The sequence below is a fragment of the Eublepharis macularius genome, chromosome 16, assembly GCF_028583425.1.
Source record: "Eublepharis macularius isolate TG4126 chromosome 16, MPM_Emac_v1.0, whole genome shotgun sequence".
In the NCBI taxonomy this organism is placed as follows: domain Eukaryota; kingdom Metazoa; phylum Chordata; class Lepidosauria; order Squamata; family Eublepharidae; genus Eublepharis; species Eublepharis macularius.
This window is the reverse complement of record NC_072805.1, coordinates 15,724,963-15,750,557: the sequence shown is the minus strand read 5'-3', so window position 1 is coordinate 15,750,557 and position 25,595 is coordinate 15,724,963. Positions and strand designations below refer to the sequence as shown.

The following is a 25,595-nucleotide window of genomic DNA, read 5'->3' as shown; positions in this document are numbered from 1 at the left end:
AGGGCAATCTCAACTCCCCTCTGTCTGGAGATCAGGGGGCGGGGCCACCAGCCATGTGACCATTTTCAAGAGGTTCCGGAACTCCATTCCACCACGTTCCAGCTGAAAAAAGCCCTGGTCTCGTGTAATAATAAGGGAATAAGCAATGGCACAGAACCATTACTGCTTCCTTTCCCTAATGTGAATACTGTATGAACCTAGGTGGTGAGTGGTTGTTTTGGCAGAGGAATCTCCCATGTTATTGGGGAAGAGCATTTTCTGGAAACCTGTGAGACAGTCAATCTCTCAGGCAAGAATAAGTTGTCTGTGACCACTGGTGATGGCCTAATGACCCCTGGCGGTGGGAATTTGAATGCATAGACAAACACATTTATATGCAAGGTGTGCTTGTTAGCTCAAAGTGGCCGTAGACTTGTAAACTGTGATACATTCAGAGGTCAGCCAAGGTCTTGTTGTGATCTCCTAATTCTTCTGCATGACCACTCAACTTACCTGTTCAGTTGAGGATGCGTTCACTCTGTTCAGAGGTCTTTTGGGATAATGACTTCAAACTCACTGACTGTGTGAATAAAGCATGAGCCTTGAATGCAAGAAACTAGTTTACACTGGGTCAGCCATCAAGGTCAGGATTGTCTATTCCGACTGGTAGCGGTTCCCAGGCAGAGGACTTTCGCATCACCTACTCCCTGAGCCAGTTTGGTGTCGTGGTTAAGAGCGGCAGGACTCCCATCTGGAGAACCAGGTTTGATTCCCCGCTCCTTCCCTTGAAGCCAGCTGGGTGACCTTGGGTCAGTCACAGCTTTTCCAGAGCTCTCTCAGCCCCACCCACCTCACAGGGTGATCGTTGTGAGGATAATAATAACACGCTTTGTAAACTGCTCTGAGTAGCCATTAAGTTGTCCTGAAGGGCAGTATATAAATTGAATGTTGTTGTTGTTATAATATTTAAACTGGAGATGCCAAGGATCGAACCTGGGACCTTCCTTGTCCAAAGCTGATACTCTAACAATGAGCCATGGCCCATCAATGTAACCAGCATTTTATAGATTGCAGGTTAAAAACCGTGAGTTCCATCAGTGTTTTTGTACAGTCTGCTACCGGTGCCGAGATGCGTTTTCTTTTGTTGGACTTAAATTTGCTTTCAACCTCGTTGACCGATTCTGTGCCTTTACAGAAGCAGGGGGGAAAGGAAGAGCCAATCACTGATGCATTTTAGTTTCGGCTTCTACAATAACTTAGGAAGTGGGACTCACCGGACCTAGCTCTGATATCGTCTGAGGATTCCAGAAGTCACGAGCCCAAGAGCTTCATGTTCCCAGAGGAGGTAGAAATGGCAGAAAGGCCAGCATCTCAGACTTCTCCTGTCCTCTGTAGACTGTTCGAACCAAGCTTGGAATGCCTCATTTATTGGGAATGGGTGTGGGCGCACTCTGTGTGTGAGAGGGAGTGCGCGCAGGATGTGGTGTGGGCTGCCCAGAACCAGCTTCCTTTTGAATCTCTGCTTTTGGTTAAAAATAGCAAGTTGCCACCTGCCGGGACGGATGCCTGATAGAATCTTGGAAGTGCTGCTCCTTCCTGGGACTGAAGGCTGAGATAAATGATGCAAAACAGGAGGTCATGCAAATATGTTCAGTTTGCATAATTTATACAAAGTCTGAATCTGGATTCTCTGTGTGCATTTTTTTTTTTGCACGCACATCCTTGGACACATTACAGGGAGTCAGACGGCAGCTCTTCCAACAGAGGCTTGAGGGGGCTGTGTGACACATAGAGAGTTGAAAATGGGAGCACTCCAATGCAACGTAGCGTAGCCCAAAATGGGCTCTCGGTTTCTGAAACTTGCAGTGCCATCCAAAGCACAATTATGCCCTTCTAAGCCCATTGAAGTCTGGGGGTGGGGGGGTTTAGTCTTTAGGATTGCACTGTTAGGAGCTTAAGCCCCCATAACGAAGAGCTCATCTACTGTATTCCGTCCTGGGTGTCACAATTCAAGCTGGTTGTTGACAAGTTGAATTCAAAAGGAGAGCTACAAAGACGATTCCCCCCCCCCCCAACAAACTCAAGACTTCTGGCACACTTAAAATTCTCCGCAGATTTGTCTGTTACCTGGGAGCTCCCCGTGGAATGTGCACTCCCCACACCTTCCAAGACAACCCTTTCAAGTTGTTCTTTTCCCCTCCCCTTTTCTCTTCAAAGTCCTGTGTATTCATTAGATTTTGCACTGTTTGTTTCCAGGCATGCCCTGGCAATTTAAGAAAGTGTTTGATCCAGGCTGGATTTCCCCCGTTCTCACTGCTGTCCGGAGTTAACGCTGCGCTTTGTTTCAGTCCTTGGCATGGCTTGGCTTGCTTGAAGGAGAGAGTAAATAATCAATCTTGATCTGACATCTGCTTGCAGCTGGATCTGAGTCCTGGAATAGGATCTGGGAGAACCAGGTTCAAATCCCTTCTGCCGTGGAAGCTTGCGGAGTGACCTTGAGCCACACACACTGTCAGCCTAACCTATCTCCAAGGATTGTGAGGCTAAAATAGAGGAGAGGGGAATGCTGTAAGCCACTTTGGGTCCCTGTTGGGGAGGACAGTAGGGTATAAATAAATAAAGGTAGCAGCCCTTATAGCCCAGACCAAGCTGATCTCATCAGAGCTCAGAAGCTAAGCAGGGTCAGGGCCATATTAACCTGTGGCTGGGCCCCTAGGCTTTCAGATATTTCGTGCCCCCTTCAGCGCTTCAGGTATACTTACGAGAGTATAAGCTTTCGAGAGCCACAGCTCTCTTCGTCAGATGCTCCCTGCATCTGACAAAGAGAGCTGTGGTTCTCGAAAGCATATGCTACAATAAAGTTGGTTAGTCTTATAGATGCTACTGGACTCTACTATTTTGCTACTACAGACTAGCACGGCTAACTCCTCTGGATCTATGAGAGTATACATATGGATAAATGTACATGTATTGCTACAGCACAGAGTGCAAAGTATCTTTAATCATTGGCACCCTAGGGCACGAGTAACAATGCCTCAGCAAAAAATTTTTTTTGACAGGCCTCAAGTCCCTGCGGAGCCCCTAGGCTTCAACCTAGTCAGCCTCATGAATATTACGGCCCTGAGCAGGGTCGGTCCTTGGACGGGAGACCACCAAGGAAGACAGAGGCTGCTATGTAGAGGAAGGCACTGGTAAACTACCTCTGCTCATCTCTTGCCATTAAAACCCCATGAAGTGGACTCAAAGGAATATTTTACCTTTTAAATAAATACGTAAATCCCTGTAGGGCGCAGGCCTTCTTTCCTTGCAGCGTGTGCATGGACACTGGGTGCACCCGGCTTCTCTGTGCCTCCTGTATCTCGGTCTTGCTTCCTCATTCAAGGAGTACAAATCTGTTTCCTGACTTAGCATCAAATGGAGGGCTAGATAGAGGAAGTATGCGGAGGCCCCCTATCCCCTGTGGAAGAAGGGAGGAAATGGGGCTCTGCTGTACCCTCTGGGGATCCTTCTGTACGCAGGCACCGTGCCTGCAGTGCACAGGGGGAATCCCACAGTGTGTGAATGCTGCTTCTCATCCTGCCGAAACCTTGTTCCCAGCTGCATGGGAATTGTTTTATGTTCAGTGATGGAACAAGCAGGGAGACAAAACGGGTCCAGTGGCATCTTAAAGACCAACAGCGTTTATTCCAATACGAGCTTTCGTGGGACAGAACACTTCTTCAGATACGACCGGAGAAAGAAACTGCTTTGTCAGTTTTGCAGAAAATTACAGAAGGGGAGGGGGGGGGAGTTCCACAGAGAGAGGCCTGGTGTAATAAATCAGCCGAGAGCCTGTATGTGGGAACAAGCGGAGAGAGCCAGGAAACACTAGGAAAAGCCGGAGTAATTCATCAGGACGTTTAAAGGGGAGGGAATTATCATGTGGTTTCAGTCAGCTCAAAGCTGCTGTGTTTTCTTTGCACCTTGAAGGGGTGAATAGTGTAACTTGGGACGTTTTAAGCATTTGCATGATCTGGAATGGAAGGGGGTTGTCTCTCAGTTGGGTCTGTTATTTATTTTATTTTAATTTTTTTACAAGTGCAAGTTGTTTGCTTTTCTCGTCTGGAACCCGGAAACATCTCTGTCCCATGGGAACAGTGGGAAACAGGGAAAATACATGGTGTATCTTCCAGTTGGAACCCTATTTCAAGAAACAGAACTGCTGCCAAAAAGGATTTTAGAATAGTAAATTTTGTGTGGGAGCTGAGGTGCGATTGTACAAACAGAGGCTTGAGCCTAGGGCCCTGGGTTCAAATCCTGGCCTGCTTGGAGAACTGGGAGCATTTTTCATCTGTGAACTGGGGGGTTGTGTCTTCTCCATGGTTATTTGAAGATCCTCGACGATCTTTTTATTCTAAATTGTGCATGGGGAAGGGCAGAGGCTTGTATATCTGAATTGCCAGAGTGGTACAAGAACAAAAAAAAACACCCTTTGTTGATACCAAATGGTCCATTCTGAAGGTTTTACCCAATTCTTCCCTCTGAGGACAAGATCTGCTTGGATTAGTGAGTGTGAATCTCCACATTCACCAGTCACGTGCATATCCCGTATACATCGTTGCCCAACTGCCAGAGAGGTGTAGTGGTTAGCATGTCTGATTGGGATCTGGGAGATCCAGGTTCGAATTCTTACTCTGCCCTAGAAGTTTGCTGGATAATCTTAGACAAGTCACATTCTCAGCCTCACCTACTCCATAGGGCTGTTGTAAGGATAACATAGAGAATGTTGTGAGCAACTTCAGGAGTATAAATGAAGTAAATGAAAGTTCTCCCACCCCACATTTCCAAAATGCTGTGACTTAGTTCGGCTTTAGCATGCATGCTGTCAATTTGCCAATCACAATACCGGGTGACAGAGCTTTTTTTAAAATCATAGACATTAATGGATGTTGTTTGCATATTTGGCAGAGTCAAGTGGTTATTCACTTATTTACTTCTCTTAGACCCTGGCTTTCTGCCCGGTTGAGACTCAAAGCTGCTTATATTGTTCTCATCTCCCCTCATACCAACCCTGCAAGGTAGGTTTGACTGAGAGTGTGACTGGCCCAAGGTGAACCAGCGAGCTCTCGTGGCAGAGCGGGGATTCAAACGTGGATCTCCCACATCCCAGTCCAGCCACTACACCACGCTGGCTCTCAGTGATGAGAGAACAAGTCCTGTGGCTGCATGTGTGAATATTTTTTTTAAAATATGCAGGTAACGTATTTGAACATGCTGTGAAATTGCAGCAGCTCAGCCCAGGAGCACAAGACGCTTGTTGGAAGCTGCTGTGAATTCTGTTCCTTTTGCCCTCCGGTTTAGCTTAGCGGGCTGCAGAATTTGCAGATAAAGTGTTTGTTTAGGAGAAGTCCACGGGTCACTCTGTGCAGAAGAACTGGCTCTGGCTTGATGTGAGGACCCCTCCTCCATGTGCCAGTGGAGCCCCTAAAATACAGCGATCTGTGGTCCCCAAATGGACTTTCAGGCTGTTGAGCCAATAGCGTTCAGCTTGGAGACTGCTGAGATGTGGTTGGAGAAGGGCAAAGACTGATACGTTGATGACATGGAGTGCGTGGAAACCCTTCTTTCCCGTCACAGACTAGAAATCGGGGTAGTCCAAATAAGAGGAACGATGGTAGATTTCAACACTGGCAACGGGAAGTGCATTTTATTTATTTATTACATCACACACCACCTAATGGTTTGGATTTAAACCAAGCAGGCAATTCCCACTAATTCCTTCTTCCTGCTGCCGACTCCCCCTCCCCTTGTCCCCTCTTCCCCAGGAGATCAGTGGGCTGCAGTGGTGAGGGGGGGGAGGAAAGTTCCATTCTGCTGATGGAGAATTTAGTCTGGATCCAACTTAGGGTATAGAATCTGCCATCTCCCTGATGTGTGGATGACTTTTAAAAATGTTTAGATAACTTCTTAAGATCTGCAAGTGGCTCTTAGAGTCTCTCTGCACGAAATGCCTCGGCACGTTCGTCAAGTGTAGGGAGGTGCAATGTTAGCCAGGAAGCATAGTTTAAAAAGACAGAGCTGGCAGAGATCACTCCTCAGAGAGTTTGTTAATTTCGTCTTTGCTTCCATGAAGGTTCTGTCAATTTCATCTCTTCAGTCTAAAAATGTGTTGGATCGCAACCAGAGGACCGTCAGGAATGGAAATGGGCTGGAGCTGCCTTCCAGAGCTAGGCTTGGACCTGGAGAGGTTATAATGAGCTGAAGTTTCTGGCATTTCACAGCCCCTTCACACAGCTCCGGTGTATAGCAAAGCCTTTGCCATGCTGCTGGCTCTATCTTTTTAAACTACCCTTCCCGGCTACCATTACATCTCCCAACACAAATTCTTTATGTGTCAGATGTCTCGTGTAGAGAGACTCTTAGCCATGGGGGTAAATGGAAACTCCCTGTTCATAGGCAGTGTTTATATATTCCTCCTGGGGTCAGACAAGAGAGTTGTTTTGTCCACTCTTTCTTTGTGGTCATCCCATAAGCATCTGGTTGGCTGCTGTAGGAAGTGGGATGCTGAATGAGTAGGGTTGCCAATCTTCAGGTGGCTCCTGGAGTTCTGGAATTGCAACTGATCTCCAGACTACAAAGATCAGTTCCCCTGGAAGAAATGGCAGCTCCAGAGGGTGGAATCTATGACATCACATCCCTGAAGAGCTCCCTCCCTTCCTGAGACTCTGCCCTCCCTTGGCTCCACCCCCAAATCATCAGGAATTTTCCAACATGGTGTTGGCAACCAAGTGAATGAGATTAATTTCTGTCTGATCTAGCAGACAGAACCTAGCAGGACGCTGATGTCCTGTTTGGAGCCTGTCCTTTGCAGCATAAGGGAGTTGAGGACGAAGCTGACAGATTTCAGCTTTCTCTATGTATCCGTTTTTTGTTTAAAAACATTGCTTGCAATATTTCTAGTTTTCTTTTCTCTGTCTGTGGGTAAGGGGTTTTCAGAAAGCCTCTGTGCTCTCAGTCTCCCCACAGAAACAGCACCATTTCATTGCATGGAAACAGTGACTCGCCATATAAGCGCCACACAAATGTTATTCAAAAGCACAAATACTACGCATCATTTCTGTCCACAGCTGGGTTCTTTGATTGACGCAGCAAATGCTCATTCTGTAGCTTTATCTGATGAGGAATCGTTGTGCTCCCTGCTAAAAGTTTCCAAACTTAGTGCCTAAATGTTAAGGCAACTTCCTCTAATGATTATCTTCTTAAGAGAATCTGCCCCTCATGCGCACACACGCATGTGCAATGAAATTTGAAGCATCTTTTGCTAGGATTGAGCCTTCAGACCCGGTTGGAGACGGACCCTCTGATGTTGGGTAAAGGTTCTTACGCAGTGGAGAAGAGGCACAGGAGAGATGGGGTGGGTCTCTTTCTGTCCCATCTGTGGTCCGTGCTTGGACTCAAAAGGTCTGCCACATGGATTGGGGTGGGTGGCAACAAATGTAAGAATATGTTCTGCAGTACACTAAAGGCAATGGGTTTTAGATTGCAGTTCTAGAGATTTAGATCCTAGATTGAAATCAGTGGGCTTAGACTTGAGTAACTCTGTTTAGGATTGCACTGTAAGACAATCAAGGAGTCCTAAATGCCTTCTGAAAGAGCTTGGTTTTACAGTCTGATCTACATATTGAAAAAGAGGAGTCATTCCTTCTTTTGGGAAGGGTCCCTCCAACATGTAGAATTTGCGACTGGGGAAAAAATGAGGGTGTGCCACTGCTGTCATCATCAGCCTGCGAGAAGGGATGTGGTGCCAGTCTTACGTAGAAGAACAGAGGCTGCGCAGTTGAGTATAGGGAGTAGCAGCGCTTTGAGTACAAAGGGCTTCTAAGGTCAGCAGCAGCAGCACCTTGAACTGAATTTGGAAACTTGGAGCCAAGCTACAAGTGATGAATGACACTCGAACGGCAAGTGAACAGACTCACGTGTATTCCTCCCTGTTCACTTGCGCTCCACTTGCCCTCCACTTGATCACGTAGTGAACGGAGGAATAAACGCGAGTCTGTTCACTTGCCATTCAAGTGTCATTCGTCACTTGTAGCTTGGCCCCTAGAAGCACGCACTGCATAATATAGACAGAGCACCTTGTGCTGGTTTTGTGCAATCCGTCCTTCCCTCTGGCTGTTTTTTTATTAGTTGATTTGCCAAAGAGTCGGGTATGATGCAGGGCCGGATTGAGGGGGGGTAGTCTGCCCCGGTGGCACCAAGGAGGGGGGAGCATGCAGGCGGCAGCGCGGCGGCCTCCCCCCCCACTACCTTTCACCTGCCCCACAGGACAGGAGGCGGCCGGCTTGCCACGCGCCCCCTGCCTCGCGGGGTAGGCAGGAGGCAGTGCGGGGGGCTGGGAGGCCACCCGCGCCATTCGCCTGCCCTGCAGGACGGGGGCAGCCAGCCGCCCCCTGTCCTGTGGGGCAGGCAAATGGCGCGGGCGGCTTCCCAGCCCCCTGCGCTGCCTCCACCAACTCAGCAGCAAACTCTGCCCTGTGTGATGACATCACGGAAGTGACATCACACAGCATGCGTGCACGAGGGGCTGGACTTGGGTTGCCCTGGGTGCCAGCAACCCTAGATCCGGCCCTGGTACGATGATACCTGTCCCTGGCTTTGGTTGGTGTGCTCTGGCCCCTTTCGTGAGAGGCATGATTTGGCCAACATTATTGAGGTTCTGCACCCACCTTAGTCTACTGCTATTCACTGCTGAATTTGCAGACTTACCAAAACCTTCAGCTGTCCAAAATGCAGCCTCGCCGTGCTTTGTTGGTGTGAGTGATGGTGTGTGTGTGTGTGTGTGTGTGTGTGTGTGTGTGTGTGTGTGTGTGACATCTCACCAGTTTCACAAGACCAGTGCCAGCTGCCCGTTCTCTTTTGGGCACAATTTAAAGTGCCGGCTATTGCCTATCTAGCCCTAAGCGGTCTGGGACCGGGGCTTCGGCCGTCTTCTTTTCCATGAACTTGCCAAAGGTCATGCTTGGAAGTCCTGCTCCGCATGCCTTTGCTATCAGGAGGGAGGTGCCTGAGTCCCGGGACAGGGGTTCCTTTGTTGCAGTGCCAAGACTGTGGAACTCCCTCCCCAGCGAAGTTCTCCTGGCACCCACGTTGTTGTCTTGTTGGCATTCAGGCAAGGAATGTCTTTTTTAATTTTCTCAAGCCTTTTGTTCAGTGATTCCCTCTCTCTGGTATTTCCGTCTTTGCTGTTCCTTCTGTCATTGGGGGCTGCTGATTTGAATCTTGAGTTTTGCCCCGTTTCAGTTTTTGTTGATTTGAAAATTGGAGTTTTGCTGCTTCTGTTTTGTAATCTGTCTCCTTATCCCCCACCCTGCCACCTCTTTTCTTACTTTTTATTAACCATCTGCTTGCTGTGTTCGCTGATTTTTATCCTTTAACTGTCTGACTGTGTTCAGTGCCATCAGCTATCTCGGAAGTATTTTTATTGAGAGTGCAGGGTATAAATATTTTAAATAAATAAGTACTAGCCCTTGACTGGTTGCCGGAAAATGTAAGAGGTGGGTGGGAGGCTTTCCTTGGAGTTGTTTGCCTGACTGCAGCAGCTACTAGATTCTCTGGGGTGTTTTTTTCATAGGTAGCACTGCCCTGGGCCTGCCCTGGTGAGCCCAGGTGAGCCTGATCTCGTCAGATCTCAGAAGCTAAGCAGGGTCAGCCTTGGTTAGTAATTGGTTGGGAGCAGGGCTTTTTTTCTGGGAAAAGAGGTGGGGGAACTCAGTGGGTTGTCAGCACAGGGGGCAACTCTTGGCGGGAGGTGGTACCCCTGGTACCACATGAGCGCATGCAAAGTGCACGTATGCTCCCAGGGCTAATGATGTCCCTTTGAGTCAGCTGGAACAAGGGGGGAGTTTTTAAAAGTTTAAATGACCCTCTGCGAAAATAGTCATATGGCTGGTAGCCTCGTCCCCTGATCTCGAGACAGAGGGGAGTTTAGATTTCCCACCATGCCACTCCAGCAAGCTTCCATGACAGAGCAGGGATTCAAACCGGGGTCTCCTAGCTCCTAGTCTGGCACTAACCTCTGTACTATACTGGCTCTAAATCCAAAACTGGGGACTGATAAGCATACAGAGTTCATTCCAGGCTGTAGATGGAAGTGAACTCTTTTGTATGTTATAACCAAATAGGATTGCATGAAGTCTCTTTCTTTCTTTCTTTCTTTCTTTCTTTCTTTCTTTCTTTCTTTCTTTCTTTCTTTCTTTCTTTCTTTCTTTCTTTCTTTCTTTCTTTCTTTCTGTTCTCTCTCTCTGGATGTTATGAAGCTCCAGGTAAGAATTTCTTTTGTTTGGTGGGAAGGCAAACCTGGGTCACTTCTAGGATAAGGCTCTCTGTTTAATTAGCAGTCTGTTTAAAATACTTCAAGCAAGACAGCTGCCACATCTGACCTTTCTAAGTCATATGTTAAAATGTTGACTTGGATATGAAATGAGGAAGGAATGCAATGCAGTGCGCAGCCAAGGTGCAGAAGGAAAACGGCGGTGCTTAACGCAAAAGGTATTAGGGAACTTGCTAATGAATGCCTGACTGTTCGCTGGAGTTTTTGCTTTGGAAAACATTCTGGTTGTTCAGAAGGAGGGGGAACGAGTTAAAGAAACATGTAGTTTCTCTGTGCGCCTTGGAGAGCTTGTGCCCCTTTTACCAAACGCATTGTTGATTCAGGCTTGTGTCCAGTGACACGTCAGTGGAAAGTGTGGGGAGTTTTCCTGTGTTTTTCTATGTTCCTGCAGTCCCTTCTGACCCCCCAAAAGTTCATTCCTGGGGTGGTGGGACCTTTCTAGAAGAACAGCTGCTCTGGTCTGGGCAGGGGGCTGCGGTAAAAAGGGGGAAGGGAGTGAAATGGCCCCTTTTGTGTCAGTGTGGTTTGGCTGACAGAATTAAGAGGAGGGGGCAAGCTCACTCTCTCCACCTCCAACCCATCTAGCTGTTCCTTCATGTGGGTCCCACAACCTCTGGAATGATTTCCCCAGATGCTGGTAGAGCCTGTAGGAATGGAGAAGAACGTGGGGAAAAACCGTCTTCTGTTGACACTTGGTTGGATACAAGATTCTCTTAGTGTGAACAGATAGATGCATATTTGTATCTTAACGTGATTTCGGTTCCCCATTTGCCAGGTGAAAGAAAGTGTGTGAGAACTTGAAACAAGCAGACGGGCTTGCGCCAAGGCAGGCAGTAATAGAACCAAGAGGAGAATTTTGGAGGCTATCTATCGGCTGGCTGTTTTGATAGTGGTGAGGTGGTAAAACGTCACGTTGTGGGTGATTGATTCCAGCCTTGAATGTTCCTTTTCATAAAGTTTCAGGCGGGTAGCTGTGCCGGCCTGCCGTGGAGCAGCAGGGCTGGAGTCCAGTGGCGCCTTAGAGACCAGTGAGATTTTCAGGGATTGGAGAGTCAGAGCTCCCTTCTTTGGATACAAGGTATTTTGTTTCTAAGGTGCCACTGGACTGAAATCCTCCTTTTCATTAAAAAAAAAAACTCCCTGCAAAATGACATCTGACACAGCAAGGAGAAAATTTCTCTCCCCTTTCTGTTTGCGGGGAGGCTTTAAAATATGGAAACTGTTCCAGAACGTGATCCTCCACAATCTGCCATATGCAGCCAGAAAGAGCGCACACGATTCTAGTATCATAGGCTTTTGTTTGTGTATGGGTGAACTTGGTGTTCGGCTTGCGTTGCCACGTATAGTTCAGTGTGCGTCACTGAGAACTGAAGCGGCCCCCTTCTGCATGTCCCGTTTCTTGGAATAACACAGGAGTGGTGGTGTCTGAGACTTTCAAGAGCCCCAATTATATCTGGTCCTTGGGCTTCCCTGACCTTTTTCATGCCCGTATTGTAGGGTTTTCGTGGTCATCTCAAGCCCTGAACGCAGCATAACCAGTACATTTATTTGGAGACTGGAAGATGTGCCTCCCTCCACACAAACGCTTAAGTTATTCCCATACTAAATAAACAGTGTGGGCCTCACCTGGGGAGGAATGAAGTCTTTCACTGCACCAAAAAGCAGGCAAAGGCCGGCTTGCTTTATTGTGATGGGGTATGGAAGCAGAAGGAGGAGGGAATGTCTCTCGTTCAGCCCCTTCTAGGGCTGGAGTTCACAACACTCCAGTATGCTGCCTTGCCTTCCTAAGCCCTTGCTCCTTCTCCGGGCCTGAGGGAGTTAGAGCCTCCATAGCTCTCAGGTTTTGCTCCCTGCGTGGAGCCTGGGAGGTTTGTATCTGCCTCCAGCCGCTTACCGCTGTCATCCTATCAGGGAGAGAGCAGCTTAAATCCATTTGTCTTCTCTACTTCCAATGCTGCTCTACTCTTATCCCCCAACAGATGGCCTGGCCATGCTAGAAGAGCCCCACAGCTGTCTCCTGTGGGGTAAGGCTCATTTCGGGGCCAGAAGAGGAAGCCGGAGCCTGGCTGGCTTTTGGGGTTTCCTGGTGGGGCTGGCCATAGCAATGATGATGTCAAACAAGTAGCTAACTCAGATCCCAATCAACCCAGGGCGTTGGCAGATTTCCCTGCAATGTTTCCAGAATAGGAAGCCCGCGGGCTTCTGGGGCAGGCTGGGGAAACTGGCATTTCTGGAAAACTGGCACCCCTTGGGCAAGGGCCAATATCTGCCCATTTTTGACCTCTGAAAATGCTAGCAAGACTGTCTTCCTTTCTGGGTTTGCAAACCTGATTCACTGCGGCCCAGTTGGGAATGATTTTTACGGGGTATGAAGCACGTTCAAAGCAAAATGGCAGGGAACTGGTTGAGAGTGTTTCAACATTGCCGTGCTGCATTAAAGGCAATGCAGAAAAGACAAAGCCAGTATCCCACCTGGGAGAGTGAATTCAGCTGCCGAGTTTGTCGGTAGTTTGGTCCAGAGTGGAAACTACAGGCACCCTGTGAAGCAAACTAGCGCCAGGCTTTGGTTGTGACCCTAACTGGTCGACTGTTGTAAGATTCGGACAGAAAAACGCTTCCAACTTGCAATCAACAGAAATGTTGTCGTCTCACCTTCCCTCCCACCTCCAGCTGCATTTTCTTTGCCGTACGGGCTTTAATGTTTTCCAGGCAGTTTGTACTCAGCATGGATGAAACCGCCTGGGTTAAACCGATGGCGTCTGCTTAAGGATATACATATCAATGCCATTTCAAATGTTTTTATGTTGTTATGAGCCATTTTGCTTTGCCCGATTTGTTTTCCTTAGTTTTGTTTTATTTTGCTTAGTTTGTTTTGTGCACTCATTGACATGTAAATGTCATTAAAAACTAGCTAAATTTTAATGAGGGTGGAAGAAGTGGAATATACGCTAAGAAATGGAAAATTGCATGAAACGTAGCCTGATTCTTTTAAGTGAAACGTAAACAAGGATTTTGTAATGGAAACAGTGTGAAGGTGTCTCTAGCATCTCTAGTGTTGTGTCGCAAAATGTGATTTTTTTTTTTTACGTGCCCATGTTGTCTGTGTCTCTTAGGCTGTGTTTTGTTCCCTGACTTCTGTGACCGCAAATTATGCTAATGTGGCATTTTGATTTGCACAAGCAAATTTAGCTTTTAAAGTTCTGGGGTGTAGGATCTTTGCCATGACCTGGAATGATTTTCTCCAGATTGATTAAAATCTGTGGGAAGAACTCGTAGCTAACTGGAGGGTGAGAAGTATGGGAGAAACAGGTAATTTCCGTATTTTTTCTTTTTGTGGAAATGGAGCCACAATCTTGTGCAAGTCTTTGGCTGTGATATTGCGTTGCTCTCATAAGTCAATGGCACATTTTTTAAAAACAGAACTCTCGTACACGTTTCTAAACATGCTTTTGGGAAACTGCAGATTCAAGCTCAGTCCCCTGTTTTTAAAACAAGAATACATGACTTTTCACAGGATTTTGTTAAAGACAAACCAGTGCATCAAGTCCTTTGTACAGTTAAATTTGATATAAATGATCATTTTGTGGGAGCAGTGCTAATTTGATGTAGTGGTTAAGAGTGGCAGGACTCTAATCTGGAGAGCCGGGTTTGATTCCCCACTCCTCCACTTGAAGCCAGCTGGGTGATCTTGGGTCAGTCACAGCTCTCTCAGAGCTCTCTCAGCCCCACCCACCTCACAGGGTGTTTTGTTGTGGGGATAGTACTGGCATACTCTGTAAACTGCTCTGAGTGGGCATTAAGTTGTCCTGAAGGGCGGTATATAAATTAAATGTTGTTATTATAATTATTAATTGGACTCTGGAGCTTGCTGCAGAAGAAACATGTTTGATTTAGCAGTCAAATTTATATCTCGCTTCAGAGCAGCGCTTTTGGAATCTACAAAAACATTTGGTTTAAGTCTCATAGGCTGTGTTATGATCTTCACTTTCTTTAGGGTGGATTTTGCTTTAATCTTTCCCTTCACACCCTCTGGGTAGTTAGCTGCCACCAGGAATATTAAATTCCAATATATTTTATTTAAGTTTTCCCTTTGGTAACGTGTTTATGCGTCAGGCTCCTTCGTGGTTCTATGTGGCCCTGAGGATAGGAATGGGAGATAACAATGACTGCTACTCTGGGGTATAACCAAACAAAATAAAAGTTTATTTTTTAAGAAGCGTATTGGTTACATAAAAGTCGTTCTTAGTTCTTCTAGTTGCTTCATCCAAACTCATTCACACAGATCTCTTGTAAGGCTTCACACACAGTTAGCTTCTTTCTCTAGGCTCTATATTTCTCTCACAGAGACCTCCTCAGACAGCACACAGCTAGCCTGTTTTCTTTTCACTCTCAGTTCTTTCTCTCTCAGGCGCACACTCAGTTTGCCTGCTTCAAATAGAGTGAATATATAGTCTCCCAGACACACTCAGTTCAGGCTTCCACTCAGGTTGCCTTTCCCTCACAAATACATGAACACACTCAGGCTGCACACAGCTCGCCTCTCTTGCCCTAACTGAGAGCAGAACCACAAGTGACAAAAGGCACAGGTTGGACACTTGTCAGCTTCCCTCAAGTTTTGATGGGAAATGTAGGCAGCTTGGCGGAATGTTGGACAAGTGACAGTTGAAAAGTCCATTGGACAGCAGACAGAGAGCCAAGCTGCAAGACCAGGACGCCTACATTTCCCATCAAAACTTGAAGGAAGCTGACTAGTGTCCAACCTGTGCCTTTTGTCACTTGTGGTTCTGCTCTGAATCTTTTTCTCTCCCTCAATAACTGAAAACTGCCTTCACTCCGCCCACTCTCTGTCATCTACCAATCATATCACTCACTCGTCTCTCTCTTTCACCCCCCACTCTTCACCTATCTCACCAAACATTTAAAGACACATGCACCCATTTCTTGAAATCATTACAGGCTGATTCCGCACACGTTGGATAATGCACTTTCAATGCACTTTATCAGTCGTTTGAGGTGGATTTTTTGTTCTGCACACAAAAAAATCCGTTCCAAATGATCTATAAAGTGGATTGGAAGTGCATTATCCAACATGTGCGGAATCACTCCTAGTGATTGTAAAATGCAGTGAAACTCCCTTTTGCTTGCCTCTGCTTCACGGGAAAAAAATCCAGAGATGCACCTTTTTGCTGGGCTGATCTCAAGAATTAAGGGCTTGCATACTCCTCTCTCTCTTTCTGCAGAGGATCTGCACATTCTCGGAAAACCGGGGAGGCGGGTTCAGACTGTGCCTGCTGTAACTCCCCTGGCAGGGGTCGCTGAGCCACATCCATTTTCCAAGAGCCCGCCAAAATCAGCGTTGAGTCAGACATGAGATGACTGGAGCGGGGCGAGCAAATAGAGATAGCTTTCTAGATTTGCATTACAGCCTCTTTTAGGCTTATTGAAGTTGTGGGTTTATGCTGGAGGGTTGGATGGATAACTGCTTTGGGTCCCCCTTGAAGAGATAGACATGGTGTAAATGAAGTAAATAAATGAAATGGTCTGTTTGCCTTTTCTAAATCTGTGGTTTGCTCCTAGCCCAACAATTTTGGTAAGGCCGGGAGGCAAATGCGCTTTGCCAGCATGAGCAGTCTTGACTTCCTCCCCCCCCCCCCGCCACTGTTTGCCCCACGGGCAGGCTGGCCTCAAATAGGAGAAACCAAGGAGCATCTGCAGCAAGTTTATGCATGAAGGCTTGATTCATACCTGCACTTAGGAGGTGGTACAGCCCTTACGGGCCGGAGTATACCACTCCGATTTCTGCAGTTTTCACCTGAGGGAAATTTCCCTCACGTGCTGTGCTAGAAAGATTCTTCATCACACAGTTACAATGGAAAAGTGTGTGATTTTTCATCACACATCATGCAATTTCTTTTTTCCAAGTTCTGCTATAACAGAGTGGTTAAGTGGTTTGGCTGCGAATCAGCACTCTGCTGGTTCAAATCCCACTGCTGCCATGAGCTTAGTAGGTGGCCTTGGGTCAGCCACTCCTCTCAGCCCTGCTTCCCTGCTGGACTGTGGAGATAATAATAACACTAACTAGTTCACTGCTCTGGATGGGGCACTAGTCTGTCTAGAAGAGCAGTATATAAGCGCTATTGTTGTTGATGTTATTAACAGACTACAAGCCATATGTCGGAGTATTGTATAATTGAGTTACAACTACACAAGTAAATATGACTAAATCACATGTACACTTTTTAAAAAATCTTACCTGACAGTAAGATCTTTAAGTTCTGTTCTGAAATGTTCCGTAGCCGGTCAGTCCAGGGAATAATATATTGATTGGTGGCAGAGAACGCCCTCAAGTCATAGCTAACTTATGGCGACCCCTGGTGGGGTTTTCATGGCAAGAGACTAACAGAGGTGGTTTCCCATTGCCTGGCTCTGCAACCCTGGCCTTTGTCGGAGGTCTCCCGTCCAATTACTAACCAAGGCCAACCCTGCTTAGCTTCTGAGGGCTGTCAAGATCAGGTTCACCTGGGCTATCCAGGTCAGGGCAATATAGTGAAATATAATGGGGACCTCAGCCTTTAGTGCAGAAAAATATTTTATTGCGGGGGGGGGGTGTCTAAGAATCTCAGCAAATTTCAGAGCCTTCCCTTTAATATATTCAGCATTAAACTACAAAAACACTGTTGAGGTTACTTTTTTTTAATGAAAAAAGATGCTTGTGAAAACATACCCCACCCCTGTGGTGGGGGTCCTAACTTGGGAGAAAGCTTGAGAAATTAGCTTGCTTTCTGGCATGTTCAGTGGATTTTATATGGGGGCAATAATCAAAATCCTTCTTTTGGAGAAGTTCCCGCAGAAGGGCTGTGCCCCCCCTTTTGAACATGCATGCTGTCTGTGAATCTTCATTTTTAATAATGTATCTCCAAGGTATTCTTGGCACCCTGACATACTGTCTGATATTTATGAAGGGATTTTAAATCTTTGCTATGGAAGTTCTTCATTCTTTCCACCGGTGTGACTTCTGCTTTCCTGAGACCTTTCTTGGTTTATCAGCTGACTTTTACCATATCAGCGATTGGAACTTATCGTGAGTCCGCTGGTCTAGGATGAAAGGTTTTGCTTTGATTACTTGCACAGTGAAGTTGTTTCCATTTATTGAGTGTGCACTGGATTTTATTCCTTTGGCTATGCCAAGAACAAGACATTTATATGTTAGTAATAAAATGATTATTTATGCAGTATTATTCATCACTAGTGTCTTACAGAATAACACCAATAACAAAGATAAGTTGAGGCTGCCAGAAGCTTACAGTTAAAATGTTGACAAGGGGGGAAATAGCAGAGGGTGTGTGTGTGAGGAGGGAGAATGTAAGCTGTTTTCTGCAATGGTTAGAAATGCAAAGTAAAATAAGTTTGATCCTTTTTATCACACCCATGTGTGTGATAGTGGGGAGAAGTGTGCCGGATTTTGAGTTAGACAGAGCTCTTGACTGGGCAGCCAGGGGAGAGTGCAGATTTTCAGCTAATGCAGAGATCTGGATCATTTCAGCTCCTAAAACATGGTCAGAAGGAGATGCGCCCAGCTGAATCACAGAAGCAACCCAAGTTCTGAGAGTTTGTGTTTCTACACAGAGCTACAGATTTTAAGCACAGTGGATATCTTCTAAAGGTCCCATTTGTCTTTCTTTGTAGGAGCTCAGTCAGAAGGTCAGAGGAGCCAAAAATGACTGGGGGGAAATGCTCAGTTGCTGTTCCCTGTTCATTATCTTCCCTGCTAACTTGAAAGCTCTTGTTTTAAAAAGTGGCTTTTTAAAAGCCTTTTTTAAAGTGGCAGTGTTTCACTTGTGGGTTTCCTGTAATCAAATGGCTGTGGGCACTCTTCTGTCGGCATCTATTTTTAGTCCCCATCTTTCCTTTAATGAGGTTGGGGCAGCTTACCTAGGCCTGCCCTCCTCCTGTGTATTCTCACAACAGCCTTGTGAGGTAGGTCAGGCTGAGAGCCAGAGTGATGGCTCAAGGTCACCCGGTGAAGGTCGTGGCTTCGAACCCAGACGTCTTAAGCAGGCATTTTAACCACTACACTGCACTGGCTGTTGGGAAACAGCAATTAAAACATTGAAACAGACGTTTGAGGACCGACTGACTGAAGACTTACATGCGAGAGTTGACATTTATTATATTTGAATGGTCTTCAAGAACCCTTTTAATGCAAATATTTGAAAATCTGGGTAGAAATTTAATCAGAGTCGTTGATCCTGGTGGCCTCTGCTTTCCTAATAGACTGTCCTTGTGTAAGCTTGCCCCCTTTCGAATGCTGGGAATTCACAGAACAAGATTCGTGGAGTGTTGTAACCAGGGCTTTTTTTCTGGGAAAAGAGGCGGTGGAACTCAGTGGGTTGTCCTCGGAGAAAATGGTCACATGGCTCGTGGCTCCGCCCCCGATCTCCAGACAGGGGAGTTGAGATTGCGCCATCTCAACTCCCCTCTGTCTGGAGATCAGGGGGCGGGGCCACCAGCCATGTGACCATTTTCAAGAGGTTCCGGAACTCCGTTCCCCCGCGTTCCCCCTGAAAAAAAGCCCTGGTTGTAATGTTATATTAATATAACAATATTCATTTGCCAATTGAAACAACCACTACAACAGTCCCCCAGCAACGGGGATGGGGCAGGAGAAGTGGCAGCCGCGTGGGCCAGAAAATCCAAATTTTCCCACCTGCACAGCAGCCATTCAGGCTTTGCTGTGGTATTTCTCAAAATTCGGAGCAAAGCAGGTTTGGGTAAGATTGCAGAAAGGCCAGAGAACCCTTTGGAGGTGCGTGAATGTACCAAGAAGCTGTGGGGAAGGGAGGGGGGGGGGACACTTCCCTGAAGCAATGAACCTGTGGCTAATAAGCCTTATGGAAATGGCCCAAAGAGAAGATGAAAGGGATTTTTATCTTTTATCTTTCAACTATCTAGCTAACTATTCTAACCAGATTCAGATTTACTGTTTGAGGCACTTGGTGTTATACCTGATCACTGTCCAGAGGAGAAATCTGGACACCCCAATAGTTTAAAAACATTTATTAAACGTAACTTGAGTGAATGCTGATATCTCTCTGCACACATATATTCACAGAATTCATCTGGGGATGTTAACATTCACATGTTCCTGAGGGCGGGGTGAGGGAGTGAACAGGCCTTTAAAAGAGTCCAGGAGCACCTTTAAGACTAACCAACTTTATTGTAGCATATGCTTTCGAGAACCACAGCTTCTCTTCTGACGAAGAGAGCTGTGGTTCTCAAAAGCTGACAATGCATCTGACGAAGAGCGCTGTGGTTCTTGAAAGCTGATGATGCATCTGACGAAGAGAGCTGTGGTTCTTGAAAGCTGACGACGCATCTGCCGAAGAGAGCTATGGCTCTCAAAAGGGTATGCTACAACAAAGTTGGTTAGTCTTAAAGGTGCTACTGGGCTCTGCTTTTTGCATGCTGCTGCGTTTCCCAGGAGACTCCATTTGCAGCAGAGGCATTATCTTTGCTGTGTTTGTGAATGAGATCTCCAAAGACAGGACGTTTCATTAGGAAATGGACTTTTGCCATCCTTGGAATGGAAACAGGACAAGCAAAGGGGCTGCTTCTGCTGGCTTGAAATATCAGCGGCAGCTAGCCAGGCACCAATGCGCTTGGATTCTGAAAGGAGGCAGATGGTGGTGGTGGTGAGGTGCCAAAGGACTCTGAAAGAATTGTTTGAATTTCCAAAAATAAACTTGGTTGGTTAATGGGGCAAAAGCTTTTCGTCGGGGCAGAGCTGTGCTGAGACTTCGGCGTGGAGGGCTCTGGTGCAAAGACGGGGTGGCATTTCCTTGGTGGTTTGCATGGGGGGATCTATGGGACTGTGGCTGCAGTCCTAAGTGTGCATTCTTGGGAGTAAACGCCATTGCAGAAAAGGGGACTTACTTCTGAGTAGACCTGCTTAGGGTTACTTCTGCTAGCCTGCAGATTGCCTGTTCACCTTGGAAAAAATGAAGCCTGAATTTGAGAAGCTTGCTTTCGTAGGGGCGGAACATCAAAATCACTTGCCTTCTCTCTGCCGCACCCATCTCGTGGCGCTTTTCATCACATCCCTTTAGTCATCCTCAGTGCACCCCCCTCCTCCTTCCCTTCCAAGCTTCCCACCCTGTCCTTCTGCCTTATTTCCTGTTATACCCCTGTCTATAACCATTTCTCCTTAAATGCCCCCAAGCTTTTCCCTTCCGGGCTCTACCCATCTCAACCACTTTCTGCTTTGAACTTCCTCTTAAGAAGGCGCAACTCCAACATTGCCTCATCGTGCTCTCTTCAAATCCCTTTTGGAAACTACCTTTCCCATGCTATCTGTGGTATGATCCGTTGCTTCTGTTGAAATGGACTAAGCACGTGCAACTGCATTTCCTCAGATTCGTCTTCTTCTTGCTCGCCCTCCCGCCCCGGTTGTTCCTTTACCCGCTATTGAAATTTAAGCTGTTTCCACAGGGACTTTATTTCCCACCTTGGCTTTCAAGCTGGAGCTGTTTTGGGGAACATCTGCACAATAATCATTCATTTTCTAGGTTTACCACCTGCCAGGCATGCTCTTTCTCAAACCTGGTTTTCCTGTGCTCCTTCCTAAAGAAGCTCAGCTTTTAGCATACCATCTGGAGAGGAGCATTTGCATTTTTGAAGGTCCCGCCTGAATTAGTGCTGTTTCCCTTCTGTCAGCCCCTCACAGCCATTGTTTTCTCTCCTGTGCTACCATATGGCATTTAAGAGCTTTTGGGAAAAAAAATCAGTACTTGCGATATTAATTACGTGTGTGAGTGTAAAGTGCCATCAAGTCACAGCCAGCCAACTTACGGCAATCCCTGCTGGGATTTTCAAGGCCAGAGACTGACAGAGGTGGTTTGCCATTGCCTGCCTCCGCATAGCGACCCTGGACTTCCTTGGTGGTCTCCCATCCCAGTACTAACCGACACCAAACCTACAGAGCCTCTGAGATCTGATGAGATCAGGCTTGGCTGGGAAATGGTGGCTGGTGGATGAAAATATGCAGAAAACTCCTCTGTGGATGCTCCACTTCCATCACAAATGCTTTGGTGGTTGTAGTGGCAGTGGATGCAAAACGCAGAACCTTATGGAAGCAGCCCCAGATTGCACGCTCCTTGGGGCCGGGTCCTCTCAGTTTGTAAGAGAACCGTATGCCTAGATGACCCTGTTTAAATAACAGAGCTCTGACCAAGCTGTTCTCAGACTTCAGAATCCTTGAGTCCCCGAACCCTTCTCTCCTCCCTCAATGGCGCATGCCACGTACTGGACAAACCCTTTTCCAAGCGCATGCAGCAGTCTGTATGTGCTTCATGGAGACTTCCATCCACTTGTGTCCTCGGAATGACATAGGGAGACCCACATCAACTGCATACACATCAGGCACGGGTTTAAGGGAAATATGAGTGTTACCTGTACTTGGCCTATGAATTGGGTTCCCAGGTGCCCACCTGTGGCAGGCAAAGTCCTGGGGATGTGTCCCCTCACCCGCTGATCTGCCAGTGATTGGTGGGAGGTGGCAAGCCCCCCCCCCCGAGGTTGCCTACCACCAGCAGACATCTGGGAAACACACGGTATGCATGCTTTGGGGGTGGGTGGGTGGGATGTGGCGACATCACTTCCAGAAGTGACGTCACACTGGCTGCGGGAGCACTCCTGTGCTCTGTGCGGGGCTGATTCAGCACAGGAGCATCCCCACAGCCGGTGTGATGACGTCACTTTTGGAAGTGACGTCATTGTGCCAGCCCCAGAGCACATAAGCGCAAAGAATGATCACACGAGTGACGTGAGGTAAGCGCCCGGTTCCCCCCTCCCACCAGGAGGGCAGAGTGACCTGGCAGCCCTGCCTATGTGGGGAGCCCTCAGAAGGTAGCTGCAGTTCACAGCTTGAAAGTCCCTGAGCCGAGTGGGGAGGGGCTTGCAAAAACTTTCAGAGGTGCTCCTAGGAAAAGAAAAAAAGTCCAGCCTCGCACGAAACATGAACTTCTGGTATTCAGTTAAAAACCGCTATTCACTGCTGTTTTATCTTGATCACCAAGACACGCCAGCTTTATATACAAACTAGAAACAGCCCGTTGTGCAAATAAATACAACAGGCTCTAGAAAGCTGGGGCTGGGGAGGGCTGGCGGGGGGTGGGAGTTGAGAAGGGTTGGCAGGCAGGCAGGGGGGTCTGGGAAGGGCAGGCAGGCAGGAGAGATTTGGGGAGGGATGGCAGGTAGGGGGGCAAGGGGGGCGCCTCGCCCTCACCCCGGCTCCACCGGCGCTTGCCAGCATGCCACTCTCCTCCTCCCGCTGGGCGGAGCTGGGGCAACGGGGCTGCGGGATGAAGCGCCCACTGCCCTGTGAGTCCCGCCGGAGCTGGGCCGTGTCGCTCCCATCACCCTGGCTCCACGGAGAGAGCTGTGGCCCGGCTCCGGTGGGGCTGACGGGGCAGTGGGTGCTTTGCCCCCACCCTCTCGCCCCATCTCTGCTGAAAGCAGCGCGGTGTGGCTCTGGCAGGGGTCGGAAGGCAGCAGGCGCTTCGCCCCCGCTGCAGCTCCACCGGGGATTGCAGGTGCGCAGCCCTTCTCCCGCCCCCGCCGCCCTCCTCCTCCTCCAACTGGACTACAAAGCCCTGAGGCAGTGGGCCGGGCACACTCACCCGGCCCTCCACCACAAGCGGCGCCCTCCAGAGGCGGCGTTCCATGGCGCCCTTTTTATCCTGGTGCGCCTGCACAGGCGCACCAGGATAAATGTGCGCCGTTGGAAAGACGCTAAGAGAATTATGTAGTAGGATAACAGGGTTTTTTCCAGCTCTCACTCTGGCTCAGCCTGCGTTTGAGTCAGCCTCTTGGTCCAGCCTCAGCATTCATCAGTTTGCTAAAGGAGCCCTGAAGGGCCAAGAAGGAAGAGCCCGCAAAGCAGAAAGCTGCCCCCTAGAGGCTGCTTGTACACATTACAACCGCTGTTAACTTGCCGTGGCTACAGAATGAAACATTTTCTCTGTTTTGAAGTCTTTTGCATTGGAAAATAGGGTGGGAACTGGTTCCATTTGGCTTGCCGTGATCAAATAGCTCAGCACCAAGAACTCCAATCTGTTGAGGGGCACCAAGGAGGTACCATCCTAACATCGTCGTCATAGTTATTTCTGGCCCAGTCCGTGTGTTTTCTGGCTGCTGCTCCTGGGGCATCTGGAAGCAAGGTGTCTGCAGGCAGTGGTGGCAGCTAACATGATCTCCCCGCCCTTTGAAAGTTGGAGAAGCAGATGCCATCCCCTTCCCCTGAGAAGGAGAGTCCCTGCCCCCTGTTCGAAGAAAGCTAAGCAGGCTCTGTTTTTACCAGGGTTGGACGGACCAAGAAGGACCCTCTCTCTATTATTACAAACTCCAGTTTAAAAAACGCTGCTTTAGCTTGATCCCTAGTGCTGACTTTCATGCCTGCGACTTGCAAGTTACATTTTGAGCAGGAATACAGACGTTTGCTAAAATAAGAACTGAATTATAGGCCACTGTGTGCACCTATAGTTTAGGGGCTTAACAGCTGCTTGTTGAAACTTTGGCAGGCTCTAACGTTCCTTCTCTCCCTTCTCTGTAGGCATTTGTATCAAGTGTGGAAAGGGGGTCTATGGGGCCAGCCAAGCTTGCCAAGCTATGGGGAACCTTTATCACACCAACTGCTTTACATGCTGCTCTTGCGGTAAGTTGGAAGCGACTATGGACCTGCCTTGCGGGGAGGGGCTGCCTTTGGGAAGAACCTTCTCTGTAGAGAACAAAGGTGCTTTGTCACCTGTCTCACCTTGCATGCATGCTGAACGGTAAAGCTGGACGGTGGCCTGTTGAAGGCCATTGTTTTAAGAGGGTGCAACTCCCAGATATCACAAGTCCTGTAACTTCCGCCCCAACAACCCCTTGTGACATTGCAAGAAATGTACCTCTGGATTTTGCCATGGTGGAGTAGCAACGGACTTGGGCTAGGCCAGAAAAGAAAAGGGAAGTACAGTGAATGGCTGCCTAATTTTGCATGATAGAGGTTCCCGGTTTTATCCTAGGTGAAGGCCTGCAGGCACCAGGGCTGGAGAGACGATGATTATGAGGGTAGCCTCATGCATTTGTATGTTATTGTTCTTTCCTGGTTACTGCCACAAGGGAAGAGGGCACTGCAGACTTTTGGCATAAAGCTAAAGGGGGAGTCCTGCCATAAGGCCAGGCAAGGCAACGATGGCAGGCAGCAGATTAGGGCTGTTAATGGCAGCAGAGGAGGAGATGGGCATACCTGGCTTGAAGGCACCCTCTCCTGTGACCTAAAAGGAATGACTTCATGTTTGAGCAGCTCTCATTTGTTTCAGTAAAGCTTGCACCAGGGCTCATTTGGAGAGGGGGGGCGGCAGCGTGGGGGGGCCCTGGCCATGCTGGGGGGGGGCTGGCTGCATGGCCCATCCTCCAGGCCTGCAAGCGGTGAGGGCTCTGCAGAGGAGGGTAAGCTGCTTTGAATTCATTCTGCTGCTTTATTTTCATTCGTGACTCGTGAGTGAGTGAGTGCAAGCCGGGCTGCTGGAGCTGGCTCTCCAGAGGAGGGTAAGCTGCTTTGGGTTCATTCTGCTTTATTTTCAGGAAATACCTAAAGATTTTGGGGGAAAGGGGCCTGAGGGGGTGGGTGTTGCCTTCTGACACACTTCCGGTGATGTCAGGGGGTGTGGCATATGCTAATGAGTTGTGCTATTGAGTTCCTGCAGTTCTTTTTCTACGAAATGACCCCTGGCTTGCACAAGAGAGCTTCTGTGTCCATGAGAATGGGTGGGGGTGCCATTTTGGCTCTCTGTCCTCAGGCATCCAAAGTGCCTTGGGCCAATCCTGGCTGCTCAGTTGTGACAGATCTTGCTGTCCCTGCTAGGGTTGCCCCTTCTGGCTTAAGAAATTCCTAAACATTTGGGAGGTAGTGCCAGGGGGGAGGAGAGAGCTCAGCAGATATGTGATACCATAGAGTTCACCTTCCAATGCTGCCATTTTCTCCAGGGGAGCTGATCTCTATAGCATGGAGATCTGTTGCAATTCTGGGAAAACTCCTGACCCTACCTGGAGGTTGGCACTATGAGTCACTGCCTTGTTGCTTCTGGCTCCAAGTGGCATTACGGTGGAACGGAGGTCTCTGATATCCGCTTTATTTCGTTGGACAGCGTTGCATCCTTGCGTGACATGAGGAAGTAATATCAAGAGTTTGATAGCATGTAGGCAG

At 48.0% G+C, this 25,595-nt stretch overlaps 1 protein-coding gene across 1 annotated transcript in view; it reads left to right on the top strand.

Moving 5' to 3' along the window:
- WTIP (WT1 interacting protein) overlaps positions 1 to 25,595 on the top strand; it is an 86,490-nt gene that overhangs the window by 8,547 nt on the left and 52,348 nt on the right. The window contains exon 2 of the mRNA XM_055000240.1: positions 23,958 to 24,059. Within this exon, the coding sequence (XP_054856215.1) occupies positions 23,958 to 24,059 (102 nt within the window). The remainder of the gene's footprint in view (positions 1 to 23,957; positions 24,060 to 25,595) is intronic.